Raw genomic sequence first — 25,964 nt, forward strand, 5'->3', positions numbered from 1 at the left:
TGCCCCATTAAGGTTAAAACCTCCCATGTAGACCCCCATGGCAGATACCTAATCCTAGACTGCCAATACTTTAACACCTCTCTGACCCTTGTCAACCTGTATGCTCCTAATGTTGGTCAGATTGACTTCCTTAGTTGCCTGTTTGACTCTTCCTATTATCCATCACAGCCCTTTATGATTGCATTGCGGAGAGCTCTAGACTGAAGAGAGACAGAACCGAATATATTCGTTCTCTAACTTCTGCTCTTCTCTCGGCGGAGCGGATGCTTTTGGGCTCCCCCACGGTGGAGAGATTGCGGAGAGTTACTCTACTCAGGGAACAGATTAAAACAGCACAACTCGACCGGGCAGCCAAATCGCTGCTCTGGATGAAGCAGGAATTTTACGAATTTTCCAATAAACCCCATAAAATGTTAGTTAAAAAGCTACGCCCAATGGGAGGAGGATGTTGGGGGTATGGAGGATGACCAGTGGAGTGATATTCTGAACGTATCTAGAGTGGTCTCTCCTAAGCTATCTGATAGGCTTACGCATCTCTACATGCTCCATCGCGCATATATTACCCCCGGCCGTCTTTCTAGGTTCAAGCCTGATTCTGATCCCACTTGCCCCCGTTGTGGTGATGCCAACAGCTCTTTCTACCACCTCATTTGGGCCTGTCCGTCTGTCCAGGGCTTCTGGGGGCAAATAGTCAAGTTCCTGCATGATCATATGGGCTCCCCCCTCACATTATGCCCTCGGCAGTGTATCCTTGGCCTCCTTCCTCTTCCTGAGGAGGACAAATATTTTAGGACATTTTTACATGAGGTCCTCTTCACTGCTCGGATGCAGATAGCCTCCTTGTGGCTTAGGCCTGCTTCCCCTACGATCCAGCAGTGGAAGAGGGCTGTGAACAGTGTTTTACCGTTCAAAAAAGTAATATACGCTAACCGAGGGTGCCCAGAGAAATTTGGAAAAGTATGGGATAGATGGATGGGGAGCACGGATAGCTGCCCCAGCTGATATGCAATTACTACACAGTAGCAGAGCTCTATCTCCCCCTCAGCTATTATTGATGCCCTGGCCTCTTGGGGTATCTGTCCCTGAACACACCTGTATGGGTTGCCCGCATGTGCGGCAGTCAGGATGTTTCGCTTTTGTATGTCAGACGTAAGATGTTTATTGTATTATTGTATGTATATATTGGTGCTTGTTGCGCCAGGGTTTATGCATATGTGTGCTGTTAATCTTATTTCTCATATCGTCTTCCAGGACAGCCTTTGAGATATAGGGCTCCTCCCTCCGGGACAGGAAACACGTCAAGCCAATTAAATAAAAGGTGTGGTCCTCCAGGCCCTCCTCAGTTTTTTTTGTGTTTCCTGCCGGACGGGAAGGAGCACGTTTGGAACTGGTAAGGGGAGCTCCTTCTCAGGGGTTTTGCCTGGGGAGAGCACCTTGATGGACCTGACCCTTAGCACCCCTCGGTCCGTACGAAGGGAGGAGAGGGTAGCTTCCAGTCCCCGCTGCCATTTAAAACGTTCGGAGAGAACGGGACCCCGATGCGCGGCAATTTCCCCCTCGGAGCGCTAACCGCTAGTACCTGTCGGTCGGATGGCGGCGGGAGACGTTCGTTCCACCGACCGGCGTCCAGGTACTGTGAGCGGTGCGTTCGTAAGGAACGCACGGCGTCGGGGCGGAGACTTTGCGTTCTGGCGTACGGAAGTGGGAGAGACGCACTTCCGCCGGATTCGCGTCATCAGGGGGCGCCGCAGGACCTGTTCCAGTCCTTTGGGCGCGGCAGTGTGACTACAGGGTTGCCTGGAGCGGTGTGAAGGCTCAGAGAGACTGAGTGAGACACAGGAACCATGGAGAGTGCAGTTGTGCAGGTGGACTCCGGTTCAACAGGCTCCAGTACCTCTCAGGTAAGCTTGGTGAGGGCAGACCAGGACTTACACTGGGGGGGTGGGGGGGTCACTCTGACCTATAGTACCTTCCCGGGGTGGAGAACCTGCTGGTGAAGGGGGGCACTTCCTAGGCGGACCCTAGAAGCACAGTGGTGTGGTCAGGGGTGGTATTTTAATGGGACCCTGTTTTTCTTTGTTGGTAGGTTAAACAGGACAGAGCCCAGATACCTTTGCCCAGAAGGAAATGTGCCGTGTGTGGGCTAAGTTAGGCACCGGTTGGGGGAAGCCGCTTGCCCGGATTGTGTCAGTAGCCTGGTGAAAGAGGACTCGGTGGCAGCTTGTCACAATGTTTTAACATCTGTAAAGGATGAGATTGCATCCACTTTCCAGTCATTTAAAAGCATGATGGATAGGGTGCAGGGTCCCTCTGTCTCTTTACCCAGGGCTGTGAGTTTGCCTTCCTTATCTGAACCAAGTCAGGTGGATAGGGAGAGGTTACCCAGGCCATTAGCCTCCTCTAGGACAGAGTCTACTTCTGAATCTGAGGGGGAGGAAGAGGCCATTAGATCTGCAGATACAAGCTGTCTTTGGATGAGGTGGGTGACCTCCTCAAGGCTATATATGACACTTTGGAGATCAACAGGTCCAGCTTTCAAAACACGACATGATGTATCAAGGGTCGATTGTAATGAAAGACAGGGTATTCCCCGTCCATAGGTCGCTAGTGGAGGCGATTCTGCTGGAGTGGGAACAACCGGAAAAAAGGCAATTTTTTTCAAGTAGCCTTAAAAGGAGGTTCCCTTTTGAGTCGGATGCGGTGCATCCCTGGAACAAGGTTCCCAAATTAGATGCTCCCTTGGCTAAGGTCTCTAAGAAGACAGATTTGGCCTTTGATGATATGGGTTCACTCAGGGATCCTACGGATAAGAGGGGAGATGTGCTGCTTAAGAGAGCCTGAGGATGCCTCAGCGGGCTTAAACCGGCCCTAGCAGCTACCTGTGTGGCCAGAAACTTGGGTGTTGGCTTACACAGTTACAATCGCATATTTCTGCGGGTACTTCTAGGCAGCAGCTGTTGAAGTCCTTTCCGCTACTTTTCAAGGCTGTGGGCTTTTTAGCTGATGCCTCTGCAGAATCAGTCAAACTGGCTGCTAGATCTGCAGCACTAGTGAACGTTGCCAGAAGGGCCGTTTGGCTTAAAACCTGGTCAGGAGACACCGCTTCAAAATTGAGGTTATGTGGATTACCCTTTTCAGGGGACCATTTGTTCGGGCCCGGCCTGCAAGAGGCGTTAGAGCGCACGCAGGATAGGAATAAAGCTTTCCCAGAAAGGAAAAAGAGACCAGAAGGGAAGCGCCTTTTTCGAAGCCCCAGGCAGCAGAACCTACAGGAACGGGAGGTTCGCCCCAAAAAGCATTGGCAAGGGAAGGGGCAAAGGAGGAATCTTATTCAGTCCTCCTCAACCCTCCCCTAAAACACAGTGACTCCTGCGTCCCGGTGGGAGGAAGACTGGGGAAGTTCCTCCCACACTGGGAAGCTTCAACCGAAAGTCCGTTCATTCGAGATATAATAAGGAACGGCTACAGGTTGGAGTTTGGTTCAGTTCCCCTCCCAAATTTTCAAGTAACAAGGTTACCAAGGGACCAAGAGAAAGCAGAGGCTTTGGCTCTTCTTCTGGGGGATCTGGTGGACCAAGAAGGAATGGCGCAGGTGCCTCAGGAGGAGCGAGGCTTGGGGGTTTACTCCCACGTATTTGTGGTAAAGTAACCTTCGGGAAAGTTCAGGTTAATACTGAATCTCCGCCCCCTAAACAGATTCATAAAATACAAGCGGTTCCGGATGGGGTCAATCTTCTCGGTAACCAAGTTCCTGTTTCAGGGCTGTCACATGGCCACAGTGGATCTCAGGGATGCATATTGGCATATCCCGATTCATCTGGAATCTCAGAGATTTCTCAGGTTGGCGGTGAGGTTGAACACGGGTGTGTTACACCTCCAGTCTCGAGCTCTCCCCTTCGGGCTTTCAGCCTCACCAAGAATCTTTATAAAGGTTCTGGCAGAGGCACTGGCCCCATTAAGGCTCAAGGCTATAACAGTGATCCCATATCTGGACGATCTACTGTTCATAGCCCAGTCGGCCCAACAGCTGCAGAGGGACATACAGGAGGCCTTGGTTTTTCTGCGCTCACTGGGGTGGCTGATAAACCAGGAAAAATCCCAGCTGACCCCCTCACAGGAGGTCCTGTATTTAGGATACAGGATTTCTTCGATGGAAATGAGGGTATTCCTTCCGGAGGAGAAGATCTGCAAGCTAGAGCAGGCGGTAGCCCAGCTTCAATCTGGTCGGGAAGCCCAGATCAGGGAGGTTATGAGAGTCCTGGGGTTGATGACATCATGCTTTCCAGCGGTGGTCTGGGCAAGGCATCATCAGCGCCCTTTACAGAGACTCATGCTCCGTTATTGGGATGGCAGGCAGGAGAGCCTGGATCAGGTTATGCCCCTATCCTCGGCAGTCAGGAGGTCTCTTTGGTGGTGGCGGGCCCAGGTCAACCTAGACAGGGGTCTCCCCTGGTCCCCACAAGCTACGGTGGTGGTCACGACCGATGCCAGTACGCTGGGTTGGGGTGCCCACCTAGAGGGAAGCTTAGCCCAGGGTTCCTGGTCGAACCTAGAGACAGGTCGTTCCTCAAACCAGAAGGAACTTCTGGCAGTTTGGAAGGCTATAGAAACCTTCCAGTCCCAGTTACATGGCAGGGATCTGCAAGTTCGCTCAGACAATGTGGCAGCAGTAGCCTACCTGGACAAGCAAGGGGGAACCAAAAGCCCTGCACTCCAGGTAATTGCGGACAGAAGCTTCTGCTGGGCAGAGAAGAACTTGTCCGCAATATCAGCCATTCACCTAAAGGGAACTCAGAATTTACTGGCCGACTTTCTCAGTCGCCAGAAGATAGGTCAGGACGAGTGGTCCCTCAACAAGGAAGTGTTCGAGGAGATTGTGTCATGCTGGGGAAGGCCAGAAATAGACCTATTTGCAACAGAAGGCAACAGGAAGGTGACGCACTTTTTTTCGGTTCACCCACAGGATCGGGCCAGGGGGATAGACGTCCTTGCCAATCCATGGCTGTTCGGCCTGTGTTATGCCTTTCCTCCCGTAAGGATGGTGGCGGAGGTCCTGCAGAAGTTCCGTTCGGAGACTACGGACCTCATTTTAGTAGCTCCTTTTTGGCCAAGGAGACCCTGGTTTGCCAGCATAAAGAGATTGGCCGTCCATCCTCCGCTGTTTCTACCAGGCAGGGAGGATTTACTTTCCCAGGGGCCGATCCGGTGTCCTCAGATAGAGAGGCTCAAGCTTGCGGCCTGGTATCTGAGGAACAAATCTTAAGGTCACAGGGTTTCTCAGAAAGAGTGATTATGACCTTGTTAGAATGCCGTAAACCAGTTGCTAGGGCAATTTACGCCAAGGTAGGAAAGAGGTTTAATTCCTGGTTGCGAGAACAGGGAATTGCAAGCCCCGGGGTCCCGGCAGTCCTGGACTTTCTACAAGCAGGGGTAGAGCTGGGCCTATCTATCAGCACTCTAAAGGTACAGGTGGCAGCCTTAAGCGTTTTCCTTCAGTCCTCCCTTCAGCAGAATCCATTTGTCAGGAACTTCTTCAAGGCTCTGTCTAGATCCAGGCCTGTCAGAATGAAGACCTGTCCTACCTGGGATTTGGCCTTGGTTCTTAGGGCTTTGACCCAAGACCCATTTGAACCATTAGAGGGAGCATCACTTAAGTGGATGGTACTAAAGACTGTGTTTTTGATAGCGATCACGTCAGCTAGAAGGGTCAGTGATCGGCAGGCACTCTCGGTCAGAGAGCCATTTTTGTTAATCTTAGAGGACAGGGTAGTACTTAAGACTGACCCTAGTTTTCTTCCTAAAGTGGTGTCCACTCTTCATAGGACACAGGATATTATTTTGCCAACTTTTTTCTCAACCTCAGACGAGGCGAGATCTTTAAGTTTGTTAGACGTCAGGAGAAGTCTATTAATTTTTCTAGAAGCCACTAGGGTCTTCAGGAAGTCAGACTCACTTTTTGTTAATTTTTCGGGCGCCCGCAAGGGCTGCAAGGCGTCCAAAGCGTCTATCGCCAGGTGGATACGAATGGCGATAGTTAAAGCCTATGAGTTAGAGGGGAAGCAGGCACCCTTAGTTAAGGCACACTCTACAAGGGCGGTTTCCACATCGTGGACAGAGGGGGCTGGAGCCTCTCCGGAGGAGATCTGCAAAGCAGCAACGTGGTCCAGCTACTCAATGTTTGCAAGACATTACCGTCTGGATTTATGGTCTGATAAAGAACAGACTTTTGGACGTAAGGTCCTCCAGGCAGTGGTCCCGCCCTGACAAGGTGAGCTCCTTGCTTATCATCTCAAAGGCTGTCCTGGAAGACGATATGAGAAAACCGGAGTTAGACTTACCGGTAACTCTTTTTCTAGGAGTCTTCCAGGACAGCCTGGCTTCCCACCCAAAGTTGTTTAAATTGGACTAAGTGGTGAGGATGTGTATTAACGTGATTGTTAGTGTGTTATGTCTTTCAGAGCCTCCCGGCGGTTCTTGGAGTAAAACTGAGGAGGGCCTGGAGGACCACACCTTTTATTTAATTGGCTTGACGTGTTTCCTGTCCCGGAGGGAGGAGCCCTATATCTCAAAGGCTGTCCTGGAAGACTCCTAGAAAAAGAGTTACCGGTAAGTCTAACTCCGGTTTTCTATGCTCAATAAACTTGATTTTTGTTAAAAAAAAAAAAAAAAAAAGCTACGCCCACGCACATTCAACTCCTTCCCTGGTTTCTCTCCCGGCCTGACGGATCTAAGACTCATTGCCCTCGTGAACATAACTGTCTATCCCCAGAAAACCATTTCCACTTTACACAAGAGAATATTAAGTCCTTTTTCTCCAACCTGAAACTTCCCAAGCTCTTGTCAACTGATTTAGAGGCCCTAAATAAAACAGTAACGGCAGATGAGCTCTCGGCTATTATACGGGAGCTCCCTTCGCATAAATCGCCTGGCCCCGACAGTCTCCACTATTTCTACTATAAAACCTATCTGGATATTTTGGGACCACACATGCTCACATTATTCGATTCTCTACTAGAGGGCCCCACTCCCCACCCCCATTTTTCACACTCCATCTCAGTGATCCCCAAGCCGGGTAAGGACCCCTCCATCCCAGATAATTATAGGCCTATAGCCCTTCTAAATAGGGATTACAAGATATTTATGAAAATCCTTGCTTCTAGACTGTCAGTTCTTGCCCCCAAACTTATTCACAGAGACCAGGTGGGGTTTGTCCCTGGCAGACATGCCGGAGATAACACCCAACGCACAATCAATCTGGTGGACCTTCTGGATAGGACCAACAAACCAGCACTGCTACTTAGTTTAGATGCACAGAAGGCCTTCAATAGGCTTAGCTGGCCTTATATGTTCGCCACGCTCAAAGTCTATGGTTTTGATGGACCCTTTTTAAACGTGTTCAAGGCTTTATACTCAACGGTTACTGCCCAGGTACAGACGTCGTCCTTCTTGTCGCCTCGCTTCCCCTTGATGAATGGTACTCGGCAGGGGTGTCCTTTATCACCACTGTTATTTATTTTATGCCTTGAACCCCTAGCCGAGTCCATACATTCTCATCCAGATATCCGTGGGGTGGCGATGCGACAGGGGGAGTATAAATTATCGCTCTTCGCGGAGGACATCTTGCTAACTATTACCAATCCGCTGGTCTCCCTCCCCTCACTGCATAAGCTACTGTCATCCTTTGGGGGTATTTCTGGTTACAAAGTTAATACCTCAAAGACTGAAGCCCTACCCATACACATACCCGCTACACAACTCTCTAGGCTGAAAGAAACTTATCCTTATAGATGGTGCAATGACTCACTCAAATACCTGGGTGTTTTTTTAACTCCTTCATACTCCCACCTGTTTCATGCAAACTTTCCTATCCTATTCCAGGACATAAATAATTCCCTACTGACCTGGTCTAAATACCCCTTGTCCCTTTTGGGCAGGATCGACGTCCTTAAAATGTCAGTCTTGCCCAGATTGCTATACCACTTTGAGACACTGCCAGTTGCCATTCCATCTCCACAGCTTAAACTTCTCCAAAGACGTTTTCTAAAATTTATATGGGCCGACAGGTCTCACCGCTTTGCCAGTTCTGTGGCATTTGCGCCTAGAGATTGGGGAGGTTTGGGGGCTCCGGATATCGTGAAATATTACCATGATAATCATTTACGAATTATTACCTCTTGGTCCTCTCTTAATGCCAAGAGTCAGTGGGCTGCTATTGAGAAGGGGGTCCTGTATCCGGTCCACCCATGCTCCTTGATCTGAGGCACTCCATCCCCTCTGCACCCTAACCTTAGACGTCAATGTACAGCCCCAATGTCCTTTACCCTGGACTTGTGGCAAAAGCGCAACAAAAAATATTCCCTTTCCTCACCCTGCTCCCCCCTCACGAATGTGTTGTTTAACCCTATTATCCCTGATGGACTGTCTTTGGGTAGGATTTTTCCCGTGGCTGGATCCCCCCCTTTTCCAACTTAGAAACCTGGTACACCCCATTTCACGTAGACTCCATGCCTTCAAGACCTTAGGTGAAAAATATGACATCCCCCAAACATTCGTTTTACTTCTACCTACAGGTTAGACACCTCTATAGCTCCAAATCTCCGACTTTAACACTTGATAACTCCATGGCCTTTGAACACCTTTGCGCCCAGGGTCCCCACCAACTACATCTAATCTCCTCTATCCACCGAATCCTCCATGAGTCGACCCCCTTAAATGAACTTACACATCTGTATATGGGTAAATGGTCTTAGTTGTTGGACAAACCTATCACCCTACAGACATGGGATAGGATTTGGTCCTCTACCTTTAAATCCTCTAAGTGCGTCACGCAAAGGGAAACGGCAATTAAAATCATTATGTTCTGGTATAGGACACCCAATGTCATTCACAAATTTGACTCCGCAGTCTCGCCACATTGCTGGCGATGTGGGTTTGACATCGGGTCACTGTTCCACATTTTCTGGAAATGCCCCATGATACGTCTCTTTTAGATAGCGGTGGGATCGCTGGTGGCTGGGGTGACCCTTCCGATCGATCCCTTACACTGTTTGTTGGGTCTCCCTCTCCCAGGTCTACCTAAAAATACAAACCGGCTGATCTATATTCTATTAGCTGCTAAGAGGCTTATCCCGTTGTACTGGTTGTTAGGTGCAACTCCCCCTTGGCCTAGATTTCTTCAACTAGTGTCCGAGATACGGAGAATGGAGTATCTGACAGCCTCGGTGCATGACCTGGTTCCCCAGTTTGATAAAGTATAGGAACCCTGGGATCGATTGGAATATGGGGCTCCCCTGCCTGTACACCCTTCGTGACCGTAGCTGCCGTTCGTACTACTCCCTTTCTGGCATCTACTCCCATCTTTCCCCCTCCTATTCACCCCCTTTATGTACTAATCCAGGTAACCCACCCCCCCCCCCCCAAGATTCAGCATGATGACCATGTGAATGTTTTGTTGCCTTGTCTCTCTCTGGCCTCCGGCCTATTGTCATACGTTTTTTTTTCTTGTTATTCATAAACTGTTTGTTATTCACTTTACATGTTATGGTTATGCAGTTCACCCTTGTGCCTGCATATGTGGACATTATTCTCTGTCTTCTGTAGTTAACGTCTATGTTATAATCCATATTCACTTCTGCTTATTGATTATTCCAATGCTTGATTATATTGTACTTGCTTTGAAATTTAATAAAAATTACAATTACAAAAAAAAAAAAGAAAAGGATTTTACAGGTAAGCCATTATAAAAATCCTATTTTCTTTAATCGTACATCATGGGACACCGAGCCATAGTAATCGCTATGAGGGATGTTCCAAAGCAATGCCAACTGAGGGGAGGGAGACACAACAGAATTAGGGCAACATGAGACTAGAGGAGTTACACTACACCCAAAGACGATATCCTCATGCCTTTTTACATTCACCTGATAGAACCAAGTTGCGGCCTTGCAGATTTGAGCCATGGAGGCTTAGTGCTGCACTGCCCACGGAGCACTAACAGCCCTAGAGGAGTGCGCTTTGATTTGAGAGGGTAGAACTACCTCTTTAAACCATAAGCTTGAACGATTACTTGTCGAATCCATTTAGAAATGGTAGCTTTCAATACTGCCTGTGCTCTTTTTAGGACCTTCAGGCAATACAAACAAAACATCCTTTTTCTGAATCTGATCAGTAGCCTTTAAGTAGACTGACTGCTCTCACCACATCAAGATAATGTAGGAATTTTTCTTCCATAGAACAGGATTCTGGGGTGAAAAAAAAAATAAGGTAGAAAATTATCCTGGTTTAGATAAAAACCAATACTACCTTCAGTAAAAAGTTAGGATGAGGACGCAATACTGCCTTATCCTTGTAAATAATATGGCTCTTTACAAGAAAGAGCAGCCAACTCTGATACCCTTCTTGTAGAAGATATAATTACCAGAAAAAATAGTTTCCTTAGACACTGGCAAAAAAAACTGAGGTACTCCCGATATGGGTGGGGTTATATAGGGAGGCAACTTCCTGTTTTAGGGTGTGCAAGTGTCCAGGACACTATCTCATTATGAGCATGCCCCAACATTGTCAGACATGCATACAAGCACGTGGAAGCCATACAAACTACTGAGTACCATTTTGCATTGGTGCAATGAAATTTCTGCATAATTTTTTCACTTTGATTTTCGGGTAGCCTTTGAATTCAGCCCTCTGTAGGTTGATCATTTCCATCAAATGATGAGGCATCCTGTCATTCCTAACACATTACCCAGTCCATATCAGAATCGATATCCAGCATGATATTTTTCCATTGAGATCTGATGCATTTTCACAGTGTTCCTTTTTTTTTTTTTTTTTAGCAAAATATTATATACACACACACACACACACACACACAAACAATAAGATAAAAAAGATTGACAAAATGTACAGAGGAATTTGTTTTCTTACTGTTTTATGAGAGCAAATTTTTTTTTACATTGCATAACATATTACAGACTACCATGCTAATAAAAAAAAAAAAAAGACTTGCCTATACTTTACATTTAGTAGTGATCATGTGCCTTCACAATACATTATACAATAAAGTGTTACATGGTGGGCACAAAAGTCTTTAAGATCAAAATCCTACAAATGAAAATCATCTGTTCCAATAGATCTACGTTATGCAACACCACAACATATAAGCCCTACAAGATGGTATTCTTAGTTCATCTGCTGTCACTAGATACAGCATCCTAGATTAGTTACGCCTGGTAGAACTTCTAGTTATCATTGTATGTGCCGGTGGAATTGAATGTCTTCGATTCTTTGAAGATCTGTTGAGAAATCGAAAAATAGACTGGAAAGCAACAGAGGGCGCTAGATCATAGTTTTCAGTACCTGCAGACACTTTTGGGCAGTCTATTCTCCTTAAGGACCCAGTAGGTCTGTCTAAAGGTTTTGCGCTCAATACCCAGCTCCTACAATGTGAGCGTAACCAAGCCTGGATTTCTGGGTTTGTTCTTGCCTGATGTGGAGCATGGTGTTTTGAGTCTATAAATGCTACAGCACTCACTTTGCTCATTACCTCCTTACTTTTCTTACAAAGTAAATCCATAAATACTAAGCCCCCATAGCCATGTGCGATGAATGATATGTTTCTTGCAGCACTTTTTGAAATGAAGTGGTCCCAAACATAGCTGGTGTGCTCTTCTGGTGAGCTGCAACACCTTTTAGGGACAATCAATTTTTGTTGAGGTGCAGTGAGCCTAACTTTTTCCCTGTTATCTATAGGACAGGTCTCCTCTTCTGTTTTGACCAGGGTATATGGTTCCTCCTTCATCTCCACAAAATTGTCATTTGGATTTAATACAATCACAGACCCATTGTCCCTTAAGGCTGTCTTAATATATGGGATTTGGGTCCCTTGATGTAGGGAGTGATGGAATATTGTTTTTTGTCCCCACTGACCAGCTCTAATCACCCCACGGTCTTGAAGAAGAACAAACAGGTTTGTCTGCATACTTGGCAATCCTTTACTTGTGAAGAAGAAAGACGTTGGCTCATCTTCGGTAGCATCAATTGGGATGGTAATCCTTTGAAGATTGCAGTCTTTTTGAAGTAGCTCATAAACATAAAGTGTAATCATAGCCCCGATGATTTTATACCTTTTGTGGTTCCTATCATATTCATTTTTGTAATAGTTATAAATAAAAGGTTTATTGGTAACCATGTGTCTCAACTCTCCTTGCTCATTGAAATAATACTGCAGGTCCTCAAAATGCTGTGGGATTTCTACACTTTCTTTGAATTTCATCAGTCCTTCCATTTCCTTTAAATAGAAAGAACAACAGTTCAGATAATATTGTGGACATGCTAAGATGCGTATAAATCTATGTATACACATAAGCCCTAAAAGTTCATGTCTGATGATCCATAAGGCTAAAGTAGCACTATGCAGTGTTTAGACCTAAAAGAAAGAAACGCCTGATTGTGATAAACTGTCCTATTAAGAGTAAGTCCAAATTATAATGAACTCCTTAACGTGTTCATGGGGGGGGGGGGCTTGATAGATGAATGTTAGGCACCTTCACCGCACCATGTGATTCGGCTTTCCCTCAAATTCAACACTCACCAGATCAATATAAAAGAAAGGCTTTATGGGTTTAAGTGCCCATTGGCATGTGGAGAGGCCACTGCGAGACACCTGAATAGTTAATTAATCGCTCTCTGGTGGTCAGGTCATTCAAGACATAGGTTCCGCTTGCTGGCTCTGCCCAATCCTGCCAGGATCTCCTTGTTGCTCACTTCCCTGCTCTGCACCGCCCACTCACAGACCGACACGGAGGGTCATTAATTAACCATTCAGGTGTCTGGAAGCGGCCTCTCCACATGCCAACGGGCATTTAAACCCATAAAGCCTTTTATATTGATCTGGTGAGTGTTGAATCTGAGGGGAGCGGAATCACGTGGTGCGGTGAAGGTGTCCAACATTCCTCTGTCAAGCGCCCCCCCCCCCAAAACACGTTTAGGAGTTCATTATAATTTGGACTTACCCTTAATAGGACATTTTATCACAATCGGGTGTTTCTTTCTTTTAAGTCTAAACATTGCATAGCGCTGCTTTAGCCTTATGGATCATCAGACATGAACTTTTAGGGCTTATGTGTATACGTTTTATGATTATAGCAGCAGCTGGTCTAATTTCTTCATTTTAATTGTTTTAATTTTGCCTAAGCGCTGGACAAGTGATATCTAAATCTATGTATGTTGTAATCCGTTTGTGCACTTTCGTTTACAAAAAACGATAAAATGATTGGAAAAGAAAAACTGGTGGACAACGTTGGATTGAGGTCTGAAGTCATATCACTCCTTTCTGATGCTATGGGGAGTGCTTTTTTTGTCTTTTGCTCCTTGCACAAACTACAAAAGCCCAGATTATAAACCTGTAATAAAGAAATACCTAAACTGCTGCTGATTTCTTCTAATTTGATTCAATGCCTTTATTAAATTCAGAATCACTGACCATAAAGCGGTTGTATACCCAATATGATGACTTTTCTTCCTGTGAACAAATGCAGGTTTTAAAATGATTTGCTTTAGAAGAATGTCTCTTCACCTGCTTGCCTTGCGAGTTATAGGTATATTTGTGGCTAATGACGTAGCCCGCGCATGCGCCGTATGTCCAAATTCTGCGGCAAGCAGAGATCCTGCCGGAAAAATGCAGTGTCTATGCCGGGGCTGTGTCATTTCCGATTGTCAACGTCAGCCCCGACATCCCGCGATGCTTCCAGGTAAGCCAGCAACAGGATAGTCCCTTTAACTCGACATTCGTTTCCGTAGTAACCGGAAACGAATAAGAGGCTTGGATAAGGCTTTTTGTACGCATGTGTGGGATTACGGAGTGGAAAATTTAATGCAGGAGGAAGTATATTAGACTACAGACATGGAAGACCACGGTTGATATGGCAACGGCTATTACAGAGCAGCAGCGTTTGGAATATAAAGTGTTTTTACAGTAAGAATCATTTTTGGGCTTATTCTTAGTGTCCATTCTATTATAAATATTTAGATTGTAATATTGGCTAAATCGTTTTCATTTTGGCGAGTTTAGTACCGCTTTAAGACCAGGTTTACACTGAGCTGCAAGAAGGAAGCTGTACGAGTTCAGCTGAACTCGCACGATTTTACTCCCGCATGTCAGTCCTGTTTTCGCCCACAATTTCAGAAACATCTGTGCAGATGTCAATGTAAATTGCAGCCCAAAATCGCAAAAAGTAGTACAGAAATGACTTTTTTAAATCGGTGCGGCACAGCAAATGCAGCGTCGCACCGATTAGGACGATGCCATTGCCGCCGTTTTGACATATCAAATTGTACCAATGTGAACCAGTGCGAAAAGATGTTTTAGAAATGTGTTTTCAACGAAGTGACTTATAAAAAAAAGTGAAGCCTCTGGATCAGGCAAGAAAGACTTTTGAAGCAAAGAAGTCAGCATGGGCAGCCCCTGTTCTTCTATGGGGTCCTGTGCCCAAAGCAATGAGCCATTGCCTGTCACCATGATCCTTTGACTTCATAACTTTTTTTAGTCAATGACCAAGAGCAAGTATACTGCATTCAAAGTTAGAAATACAAATTTGCAGATCTCATGTACATTAGCCTATACTGGCAGCCCCTAAGCTTGAGTTTAATAAAGGCATTGAATCTTGCCAAAGCTCCTAAACTCAACTCTATAAAAGCCTATGTGTCAATGTACACTTAGGCTTTTAGCAGAGTTTAGGAGCTCCTGCATTTAGGTGACATTTAACCGCCCTCTCCTGAACACGGAAGAATTGCATTCAGGATGGGAACATTTTGACAGGGGGGCACGGGAAACGGCAAAAACATGCCACGAGTTAGCCACGTTTTGTTTTTTCCCACGGCCATTTTAAATGTAGGCCAGTGTACATAAAGCCTTATTCTGGGCCCTAAACCTCAAAAAAGGACTGAGACCAGGCAATCGGCATTACAGCCAAGGAACTAACATTTTTAGGCGATGTCAACTCTACTAGTCTTCATATTTCTTTTACAAGTTTCCTTTAAAGGAGAATAGTACTTTGTATAGTTATGGAAGTGTTAAAGCAGTATTAAACCCAAAATGAAAAAAATATTACAGTATACTGATCCTTAAAAGGAGCTGTAAAGTCTCAGGGTTTTTCACCTTAATGCATTAAGGTGAAAAACCTTATGTACTGTAGCTGCCCCCAAGAACTCCCTTTTTCTTACCTGAACCTGATTGTTCCAGTGACAAACACAAGCCCAGCAGCTCCAGCCTGTCTCGGGTTCTCATTGAATAAATTGATAGCAGCAGGAGCCATTGGCTCCCACTGCTGTCAATCAAATCCAGTGACAAGGCAGCCGGGGGTGGGGCCCAGTCCTCCTGTCTGTGTCAATGGATGCAGCAGCAGGACTCTTGGAAAGCGGCCACTTGCGTAGAGTGGGCCGTGACCGGAAAGGGGGGCACCTGCCCTTTCAAGGCATAGGCTTATACTACAATCTGTCTGATCCACCTGGAAATGGTGGCCGACGAGACCCCCATACCCTTCTTTGGAACAGCCACCGAAACAAACAGCAACTTTCTTCCCACGCACTGCCTCTATCTTGGCAACAAACGAATTGAAGACCGCCGTAAGAGTGTCCATAGGGACCGTGCAGTCCGCAGGTGACCCAGTTGCAATTGCCTGGATTTTGGGGGGAAGAAACAGTTTCTGAAGCCACGCTGACCCTACCCTGTCTGCCTCCCGATGGGGACTTAGGACAGCGACAGTCCCATTCTCCTGCTGTCGCTGGCTAAGGGGCCCTAACCCGCTGGACTCACCACCCTGGGCCGTTCCGCTCTGTATTACCGCAATGGCTGAAGGTTCCCAACGCTCCCAGATGCAGACATAGCAGAAAGTCGGTGGCCGGCCGGTCGCACAATCAGTGAACGATCTGTGGGCAATCAAACACACATGTTCAGAACACAGGAAAACCTTCCCAGCGCCCTGTGATGACCAAACAGGAAGTAGAGGGCACAGGGGCAGCTGCTAGAGCACAAAAATGTGGTCCGGCTACAAGAAAATGGCATCACCAGGAAAATAGCTGACTGAAGCCAGTCTCACCCTTGCCCATACTTAAAATGGCCACTGAACAGCGCTATGAGGGACTAGAGAGAACATGTGGCAGGCACAGCACTGCACCAACACAGGGGCATGACTACACAGGCATCTAGCGGGACCAAGCTTCAGGACCCAGCACAGCTAAAACCCCCAGGCGAGAGCCCAGACACACACACACCGCTCAGCACATGTACAGCCCCACCCCCTGCGAGGGGGGGGAAGGAGGGAGTTAAGGGCCGGGGAGAGAAGAGAGGGAGGTGAGGGGGCCCCCGTATTGACCTCCCAGGGAATGCCCAGCTGCTCCACCCTGCCAGGCAGGGAGAGCTGTACTTACCAGTCCTGAAGCTGGGAGACATTCCACGGTAGTCAGCTCCTGATCACTGATCAATACAGGGAAGACTACTGGCCTCGGCATACTGTGACACAAACATCAGTAGCCCGGTCATATGTACGTCTCGGAGCATAAAGCTCACCGACCACCTCTGGAGCTGAGGTATGTCATGGCCTGCCGAGCCTTAGCTGCGACCCGTACACGCTTGATGGCCAGACTGGGGAGACAAGGACAATTGAACCAGCCTGTCACCCAGCCAGCTGTTGATAGAAGATCACAGGATCATTCATCTTGCACAATAAGCCAAGCTTCTGCATCAAAAAACCATAGACCTATGGGCCTGCAGGGTTCCTAGGTCTATCTCCTTCACTAGGCAAGAAAAAAAACGTTCTGCCTGAGCAGGCTGTGGGTTGTAGCCTAGGGACCACCCCATGGGCGGAACTAAAAGTTCTGAAGTGTTGTATTACAATTTGCCTAGTATCTCCAGTGATAGGGCTAACAACCCATTTGGTTACAGAGAGGAGCTGTGTCGGTCTGTGAACATAAGAGAAAACATTTTTTTTACTTAGTTTCTGTCAGTAAATTTGGTAACTAAGTAATTTTTCCCTGATGTGCGCTGATGAGGCGGCACTGGTGGGCACTGATGAGGAGCACCAATATGCCGCACTTATGGGCACTGATAGTTGGCACTAACAGGCAACACTGACGGGCAGCACTGACTGGCATCGCTAACGGGCACTGATTGGTGGCACTATATTGTAATCCGTGCCCTGATTACATGTGTGGATGTCCCCCTGCGTGGAGATGCCGCTGATCGGCTCTCGTCGCCACACACTCTGTCAGTGTGAGGCGAGGAGCGCTGATTATTGGCATCTCCGTGTTTACATGTGACCAGCTGTGATTGGACACAGCTGATCACACTGTTAAAGAGCCACGGAAGTAGCTCTTTACAGAGATCGGAGTCGCGCTGTGTCCTAGCACGCTGTGCGGCAGGGGACCAATGTGCGTGGCTGATGATCGCAGGAACGAGAGCCAGAAAGGGATCTGTCAATGTAAACAGACAGATCCCTGTTCTGATGGGAGTTAGAGACAGATCTGCTGTTCCTGGTGATTAGGAACAGTGATCTATCTCCACCACCAGTCAGCCCAGCCCCCCAAAGTTGGAAACACCTCCCAGGGAACACACTTAACCCTTCACTGCCAGTGACATTTATACAGTAATCAGTGGCTATTTTTTAGCACTGATCACTGTAGAAATGTCAATGGTCACAAAAAAAAGGGTCAAAAGTGTCCAATCTGTCTGCCGCAATCCCGCTAAAAATCACAGATCACCACCATTACTAGTTAAAATAGAATAAATAACAAAAATGCCATAGATATATCCCCTATTTTGTAGATGCTATAACTTTTGCGCAAACCACTCAAATATTCGCTTATTGTGATTTTACCAAAAATATGTAAAAAAAAACACATATTGGCCAAAACTGATTAAAGAAATTAGTTTTTTTACATTTTTTGGGGGATATTCTTTTATAGCAAAAAAAATATATATATTTTTTAAATTGATGCCCTTTTTTGTTTATAGCGCACAAAATAAAAACCTCAGAGGTGATCAAATACCACCAAAAGAAAGCTATTTGTAGGGAAAAAAAGGATGTCAAAATGGCCTAGTCATTAAGGGGGAAAATCTTCCGGTCTGAAAGTGGTTAAAGTAACATTCCAGTCAAATCCTAACTATACCTAAACCGGCTCCAATCCCCATTCTAATCCTATTCTAACTACATTGTAAAGAAAAGAGGTCTGTACTTACCTATTCTGAGGTTGCTCCGATCAAGTCAGATGATCTCTCCAGTGGCAGCTTCACTTAATTGGAGAGATCACCAACAATAGCTGCAGAGCCAGGGCAGTGACGTCACCCATAGCCTATGGGGAATATGTTGTCAGCTATCCCTCCTCTATACTGAAGTTAGCGCTGAGAGCTGATCATATGACAACACCGGAGCGTCCTCAGAAAAGGTAAGTATTTTTTGCTGGAGTGATTGTAAAGTGTTGATTTTTATATGACAAACATGTCATACTTACCTGCTCTGTGCAATGGCTTTGCACAGAGAGCCCTAAACCTCCTCTTCTTTGGTACCCTGCCAGCGATCCAAGCTCCTCTTCACTTTGTATACACACACCGCATCCACAAATTCCCCCCCCACCACCATGAGCATTTGACTGACAGCAGCAGAAGCTGATGGCTCCTGCAGCTGCTGGAGTCCGTGTGAAAAGAGGAAGAGAGGGTAAAGAAGACTGCAACTGGCACAACGCTGGATCCCTGACAGGCTCAGGTAAGTGCAGGGAATGCATTAGGACCCTTCATACAGATGAATGGAGTGTCCTAACAGGTCTGCCTGAAAAATGAACAGGTGGACCTGATCGGACACTCCATTCATCTCTATGGAATGGTGGACATGTCCACTGACATCCGCTGTTATCTGATCCGATCATCTGTCAAAACCAGACGGATGGAGGTTCTATTTTCCATCTGTCTGGTGGATCGGATCAGATGGGAATGGATGAAAATGGACAAACGATCCGTTTTCATCTGATAGCCCCATAGAGAGCGGGATTCTGTCAATCTCCGCTCATTAAGCAAAGAAGGACCTCACTGACCTCAGTGCTCAGCAAAGCGATCCCCCCCACCGCGCAAGCAGATCCCGCAGAATGGAGGCGCCCGCGTGAAAGGGGACTTGGGTAAAAAAAAAATAAAAATCACCCAGCCTTTAGAACCACTTTAAATATGGTGGCTGCATTTGTTTATTTTTTGCCCTTTATTTTCATCTGGCGATTCAGCAAGTAACACACTTACTGTCTTAGGGTCTCAATCTCTTCTCTCTGGATGGAAGGACAATGGAGACACCTTGGACAACAGCCTTGTCAGTCTGGGGAGATGATAGTTTTAGATTGACTAACAGATTTAGATGAACTTAAAGGGGAAGTAAACCCTGATGAGTTTACTTTCTCTTTCATTCCCTGCAAAGGTAAAGCATAATGGACTACTATGCATCGCATAGTAGTCCATTATGTGTCACTTACCTGACACAGGAGCCAGCGAAGTCACCGCTGTCCCCTGTAGTTCCGAGCATCCATCTTCTTGGTGGGTCTCGCTGCTCCGGCTAATCACACGGGTGCCGCACTCAATGCGCCTGCGTACTGCTGTGTACGGCGTATGCGCCGTAGACAGCGGTGCTTGTCTTTCGGCAAATATCTCCTAAGCCGTATAGGTTTAGGAGATATTTCTTGGACCTACAGGTAAGCTTTAATCTAGGCTTACCTGTAGGTCAAAGTGTGTTGTAAGGGTTTACAACCACTTTGATGAAATAAAAGCTGAACTCAGGCAGTTACTGCAACAGTTTTTTTTTTCTTTTGGGTTAAAGGTTTTACATGAATAAATAAAAGCTGACCATTGTAAACACCCTCATCAGTGCTAAATGGTTTGTCTCAACCCTCAGTTACTTTTGGTCTATTAAAGGGGTTGTAAAGGTTTGTTTTTTATTTTCTAAATAGATTCCTTTAAGCTAGTGCATTATTGGTTCACTTACCCTTTCCTTTGATTTCCCTTCTAAATGTTTTTTTCTTTGCTTTCTTTGTCTGAATTTCTCACTTCCTGTTCCTCCTCAGTAAGCTGTTCATTAAGCTATTCCCGCTGACTAAACACCGCTCAGATGATGGTGTGAAGTTTACTGAGGAGAAACAGGAAGTGTGAAATTCAGACAAAGAAAAAAAACATTTAGAAGGAAAATCGAAGGAAAAGATAAGTGAACCAACAATGCACTAGCTTAAAGGAACCTATTTAGAAAATAAATAACAAACCTTTACAACCCCTTTAAAGGAAATTAAAAAATAACAGACGTAATGGCTGGATCGCCAGATGAAAATATATGAATGCAGCCACCACATCCAAGCTACAATAGAATACACTTTTGTTTTTGGGCTTAATACTACTTTAAAGTGGCTGTAAACCCTCCCAAGTGACTTAACTATAGGTAAGCCTAGAATAAGGCTAACCTATAGGTAGTGGAAATATAACCTAAACCTGCGCCGTTTAGGAGATATTTCACTAGTAGTGCACCGATGATGTAATCTGACAGCTCCCGTGCGCATGCGTGGGAGTGACATCAGGCGACTCTGGCCAGTCACAGAGCCAGAGTCCACAGCCCCTAGAAGGAAGAGGGGCGAAGATGGACGCAGCCTGCACAGGGGACAGAGATGGATTTGTTTGCAGGCAAGTGTCACATAATGGGCTAGTATGCGCTTTTAATTTGCAGGATTTGCAGGGAGCAAAAGAGGAAGTAAAACCCATCAGCATTTACTTCCTCTTTAAGTCCTGCATAATCCTGTCCACAGCAACTATGTAGAATAGCCTCTATATTGAGCTACTCTCCATGGAAAACTAAACCGAACCAAAGGAGTTCTACCGGAAAAGCAATTCATACTGTGCTGGGGTGATTTTAGGACCCATTCACACCAGATGCAGTTTTGACTGCACTCCAACTGCATAGACCGACCAAAATCTAGGTTATTATATGGGTTTAGTTTACACTATTGCAGCACGGTGAAAAGAAAAAAAAAACTGCAAATGCATGCATAAAAGCCCACAGACGGAAGTGACCTCAAAGGAAATGCAAGCAAAAAAAATGCATCAAATGCATGTCACAGCACATGCAAAAACGCACAGTAAACATGACGTTTCTGGTGTGAATGGATCCTTACTCTATTCTGGCTGCAACCTCTCACCAAAACCTGTGTTTAGAGACATGCAAGGGGCCCTGGATATAAACAGAGCCACTTTCTGTGATCCACCACAGACAGAGGAGATTTACTAAAACTGGAGCACTCAGAATCTGGGGCAGGTGAGCCTAGCAAGCGATCAGCTTTTCACTTCAGCTTCTTCAATTAGGGCCCTTTCACACTGATACATTTTCCCTGTGTTTTTACCTTGCAAGAAAAAAAGGCTTCCCTTTAAATCCTAATGGGACTTTTCACACCATTGCGTTACAGTTGCGGTGCATTTGAAAAAGTGCTGCATCTTTGGTGCAGTTTTGAAAGACGCACCAAATATGCAGCTTCCCATTGAAATGAATGGAAATTGCAGAAAAATTTTGGTAAAATAAACACACACCACGATTTGCGTTTTTGGGTCACACGTTCCTTTTTCACAGGTGCAAGCAACCCAAAAATGCACCAGAAACACAGCAAAATCTGCACACTGCTACAGAGCAGCGTGAAAGGGCCCTTAGGGCTATTTCACACCACAAAAATGTTCTCCAGATCCGTCCCCAATGCAATTCTGTATGCATGTTTTTGATGCCTCCCAGTGATTTTTTGATATGTTTCTAGATGCTTTTGTTTTTTTCTACTGTACTGGTGTCCAGTGCATTTTTGATGCTTGTAGGTACATTCCGGTGCATTTTTTTATGTGTTTCACCATGTTCCAGTACAGTTCCGTTCAGGAAAAATGCAGCATGTTCTACTTTTTTTTTCTGGATTGGAATGCACTAAAACAGAAAGCACTGGTGTGAACTATGCCATTAGATGTGGCGCTATACCTTATTAAACTCACTAAAAAAATATAAAATAAAATTGTACAAATTTTCCAGCTTGCTGGCTAATATATTTTATAAAACCAGCGATAAACCTTGGTGGACTGAATAGTAAAATCAATAAATGATAAAGTGCTGGGGGTTAATCCTTATTAAATAGTGAATGCAAAGTGAATATAGATTTTCCAGCGTGCTGGTTAGTAAATGCAATAAAACTGTACGGTCCACAAAAATTAGGTAAAGATGAAATAGATAAATAATTAGTGAAACTACCATGAATCAATCAATATTCAATAGTGAAAACTACTTAAGGTGCTTGTGACTGTGATTGTGGCACAACCAAATGAATGGCCACAAGGGGAACAATCAAAATTATATAAACGTGAATACTGGTGGGATGGTGGGTGTGAACACACTGTGTCAAATCTCAGAACATGCCAAAAATTGTCACAATATGAAAATAGAGAAAATAGAAAAATAAATAAAGATAAAGATAAAAAATTAAGAAATTAAGTCCAGAAAGTAAAAAAATCTTGCGGTGACAAGTCAAATGTGAAAGTCCAATTGAATAAAGTTTAAAAATTAATATTTAAACATGAAACGAATATTTGATGGTGAAAAAGGTAAGTGAAGAGAGGGACTTCGATATTCGTTCGCAGTGAACGTTTGCAGTGAACGTTTATGGATTTTGCTCTCACCAGAGATATGACCCCGTCCGGGGTGGATCAGCCTCCACAGAATAAGCCACTGTGTCGCTTCTTGGGCTGTCTCTGCTGTGATGCTGGGGAGATCCCTCGTTCTTCCGTGGGGATGTTGTACCTCGTTTACATGTGATAGAAAAGAGGACTGCCCATGGTGTAGTATGTTTGAAACTCAGTTTATTTGAAACAACCTTAAAAATACTCACATTTAGTACGAAAAAACACGTATTGTATTAAAAGCGTTCGGAACATCCACTCGGCTGACACGCCGTTTGTGCTGAAGGTGTACGTATCTGGGCACGCCCTACGCGTTTCGTCATTCAGACGTCATCTGGCTCCAGATGACGTCTGAATGACGAAACGCGTAGGGCGTGGCCAGATACGTACACCTTCAGCACAAACGGCGTGTCAGCCGAGTGGATGTTCCGAACGCTTTTAATACAATACGTGTTTTTTCGTACTAAATGTGAGTATTTTTAAGGTTGTTTCAAATAAACTGAGTTTCAAACATACTACACCATGGGCAGTCCTCTTTTCTATCACATGTAAACGAGGTACAACATCCCCACGGAAGAACGAGGGATCTCCCCAGCATCACAGCAGAGACAGCCCAAGAAGCGACACAGTGGCTTATACTGTGGAGGCTGATCCACCCCGGACGGGGTCATATCTCTGGTGAGAGCAAAATCCATAAACGTTCACTGCAAACGTTCACTGCGAACGAATATCGAAGTCCCTCTCTTCACTTACCTTTTTCACCATCAAATATTCGTTTCATGTTTAAATATTAATTTTTAAACTTTATTCAATTGGACTTTCACATTTGACTTGTCACCGCAAGATTTTTTTACTTTCTGGACTTAATTTCTTAATTTTTTATCTTTATCTTTATTTATTTTTCTATTTTCTCTATTTTCATATTGTGACAATTTTTGGCATGTTCTGAGATTTGACACAGTGTGTTCACACCCACCATCCCACCAGTATTCACGTTTATATAATTTTGATTGTTCCCCTTGTGGCCATTCATTTGGTTGTGCCACAATCACAGTCACAAGCACCTTAAGTAGTTTTCACTATTGAATATTGATTGATTCATGGTAGTTTCACTAATTATTTATCTAAATATTTATCTATTTCATCTTTACCTAATTTTTGTGGACCGTACAGTTTTATTGCATTTACTAACCAGCACGCTGGAAAATCTATATTCACTTTGCATTCACTATTTAATAAGGATTAACCCCCAGCACTTTATCATTTATTGATTTTACTATTCAGTCCACCAAGGTTTATCGCTGGTTTTATAAAATATATTAGCCAGCAAGCTGGAAAATTTGTACAATTTTATTTTATATTTTTTTAGTGAGTTTAATAAGGTATAGCGCCACATCTATTCTCTTTCTCTCACCTATTTTACTGTTCCATCCATCTGGATGGAAACATAATAGAGGCTGCTCTTACCTATATTACACTACATACTCTCTGTATAACAGATTCCATAGCGCACCCTATCCCTTTGTTTGAACTATGCCATTGGCTACCTACTTTCTATGCGTCTTGGATGCAGAAAAGAAAAAGCACTGGAACACATGGTGTGAACTAGCCCACGTTTTTACCTTGCAAAAAAAAAGTTTTCCTTTAAATTTTTCACGCTACGGCGTGACAGGTGTGTTTTGAAAAGTTCTGCACTTGAAAACTGCACCAAAAACATAGCTTCCCAGTAAAATTAATGGAAATTGCAGTAAAAATGAACCACGATTTGTGTTTGAGTCACATGTCCATTTTTTACAGGTGCAAGTCAGTGGTGGCTGGTAGTTTTTTACTATTGTAATACACCTGGGTGGGTTTCGTTCGCATTCTCTGCGCCCCAAGCCCACCCTATTTTGAAGCCTTTTAAAGCAGTGGTAAATCAATCCTGTCCTCAGGGCCCACTAACAGGCCAGGTTTCATGTATTACCTTGGAGAGATGCAGCCTAGAATACGGCAATCGCTGAGCAGCAAATATTACCTGTCATGTATTTCAGTTATCTTGCAAACCTGGCCTGTTAGTTGGCCCTGAGGACAAGGTCGATGACCGTTTTAGAGTCTTTCATTGGTGCTTCAAAAAAATAAAAGAAAAAAATAATTAAAAAAAAAACACCCACCCCCCCATTGGTATCCATGCTTCTGCCTTCCTGAAAGGGGATAGACGCATGGATAGGGGGTGACCCAAAAACACAGTAAAATCAATGAAAAAAAAATACATATGCGATTTTGCTACAGAGCAGCATGAAAGGTGCCCAGGCTTTGACCAAATAAGAAAAAAAAAAAAACAGGGAATCTGATTGGTTTCTATGCAGATCTGTACCAGTCCTAGGCTCAGTTCACATAGGAGCCACATGCGGGGTCCAGTACGTGCTGGTTCAGTTTCAGACCAAATTTTGGGGTGAATTCAGACCTGAAACGGACCAAAGATGCACAGCGTTTTTGTGCAAAGTGCACCGTACCAGCTGCAGAGATATGTGAACCGGCTCCATAGAGAGACAGTCAAAATCTCCTGCTTTCGAGAATTGGATGTGGGGATCCCTCATTCCATTTCGCAATTGGGTCAACCCAGTCTTAGTAAATCTCCCCCACACTGTCATTGCCATGTACAGCCTTCCTATATGCAGCTGACCGCAAACACCGAGTACAGCAATCTGGGTGCTGGACCACCGGGGCTGTCCATATGAATGAGCCTAAAATACAAAGCCATAGAGCTCAACCTTCCACCATATTTATACTGTACTCCTGTCATGAGAAAATGTCTGCCATTGTTGACTTGAACATGCTAGCTTCCTTGATGCCATGCTGATCCTCTGACTGAAAACAAGCCCTTGTGTGCATGCATTCATGCTTGTCCCAAGTCAGTGAAGCCAGGCATTTCCAGAAGGAGAGCTCAGCCATGTCTGTGCAGTGTTCCTCATACACACACCACTCACTTCTCTGGGGAGCTGCACGGGAATCACGTGACAGCAGGCCACATCACGTGATACGTGTTATGCACTGTGGCAGACGTCACGTCCGAGTGCTGTGGATGCAGAGCTGTGTGCTGTAAGAAGGAGGAGAGGGGAGGTTTGTGAGGGGCGGCTCAAAAGTTTGCTCTGTGCTAATTGTCAGACGTCCATAACAATCTGGGGCAGATCCATGAGTATGCGGAAGTGGCTGGTGTAGAGAGGGGGAGACAGTGACGTCATTGGACGACATTTACAAGGTGGGAGCTTTCATCTCA

At 45.2% G+C, this 25,964-nt stretch overlaps 2 protein-coding genes across 7 annotated transcripts in view; one reads left to right on the top strand and one right to left on the bottom strand.

The window, feature by feature from the left end:
- Positions 1–10,957: 10,957 nt before the first annotated feature.
- LOC143983153 (putative protein ARB2BP) lies at positions 10,958–25,812 on the bottom strand. Its single transcript, XM_077482494.1, has 2 exons — positions 25,675–25,812; positions 10,958–12,286 (listed from the first exon to the last, which is right to left on the bottom strand). Exon 2 carries the CDS (start codon positions 12,281–12,283, stop codon positions 11,216–11,218), a length of 1,068 nt encoding a protein of 355 aa, XP_077338620.1. The 5' UTR covers positions 12,284–12,286; positions 25,675–25,812; the 3' UTR covers positions 10,958–11,215.
- SENP7 (SUMO specific peptidase 7) overlaps positions 18,419–25,964 on the top strand; it is a 122,739-nt gene continuing 115,193 nt past the window's right edge. For 3 of the 6 annotated variants that reach the window (XM_077482486.1, XM_077482491.1, XM_077482492.1), the window contains exon 1: positions 25,799–25,946. The gene's annotated coding sequence lies outside the window, so the exon portion shown is untranslated. Of the gene's footprint in view, positions 18,439–25,737; positions 25,947–25,964 lie in introns of those variants that run through there. The other 3 variants (XM_077482490.1, XM_077482487.1, XM_077482488.1) reach the window with 3 other exon arrangements.

This window comes from Lithobates pipiens, unplaced genomic scaffold, assembly GCF_037356315.1.
Source record: "Lithobates pipiens isolate NorthernLeopardFrog02 unplaced genomic scaffold, aLitPip1_a1.2 Scaffold_16, whole genome shotgun sequence".
NCBI classification, from domain to species: Eukaryota; Metazoa; Chordata; class Amphibia; order Anura; family Ranidae; genus Lithobates; species Lithobates pipiens.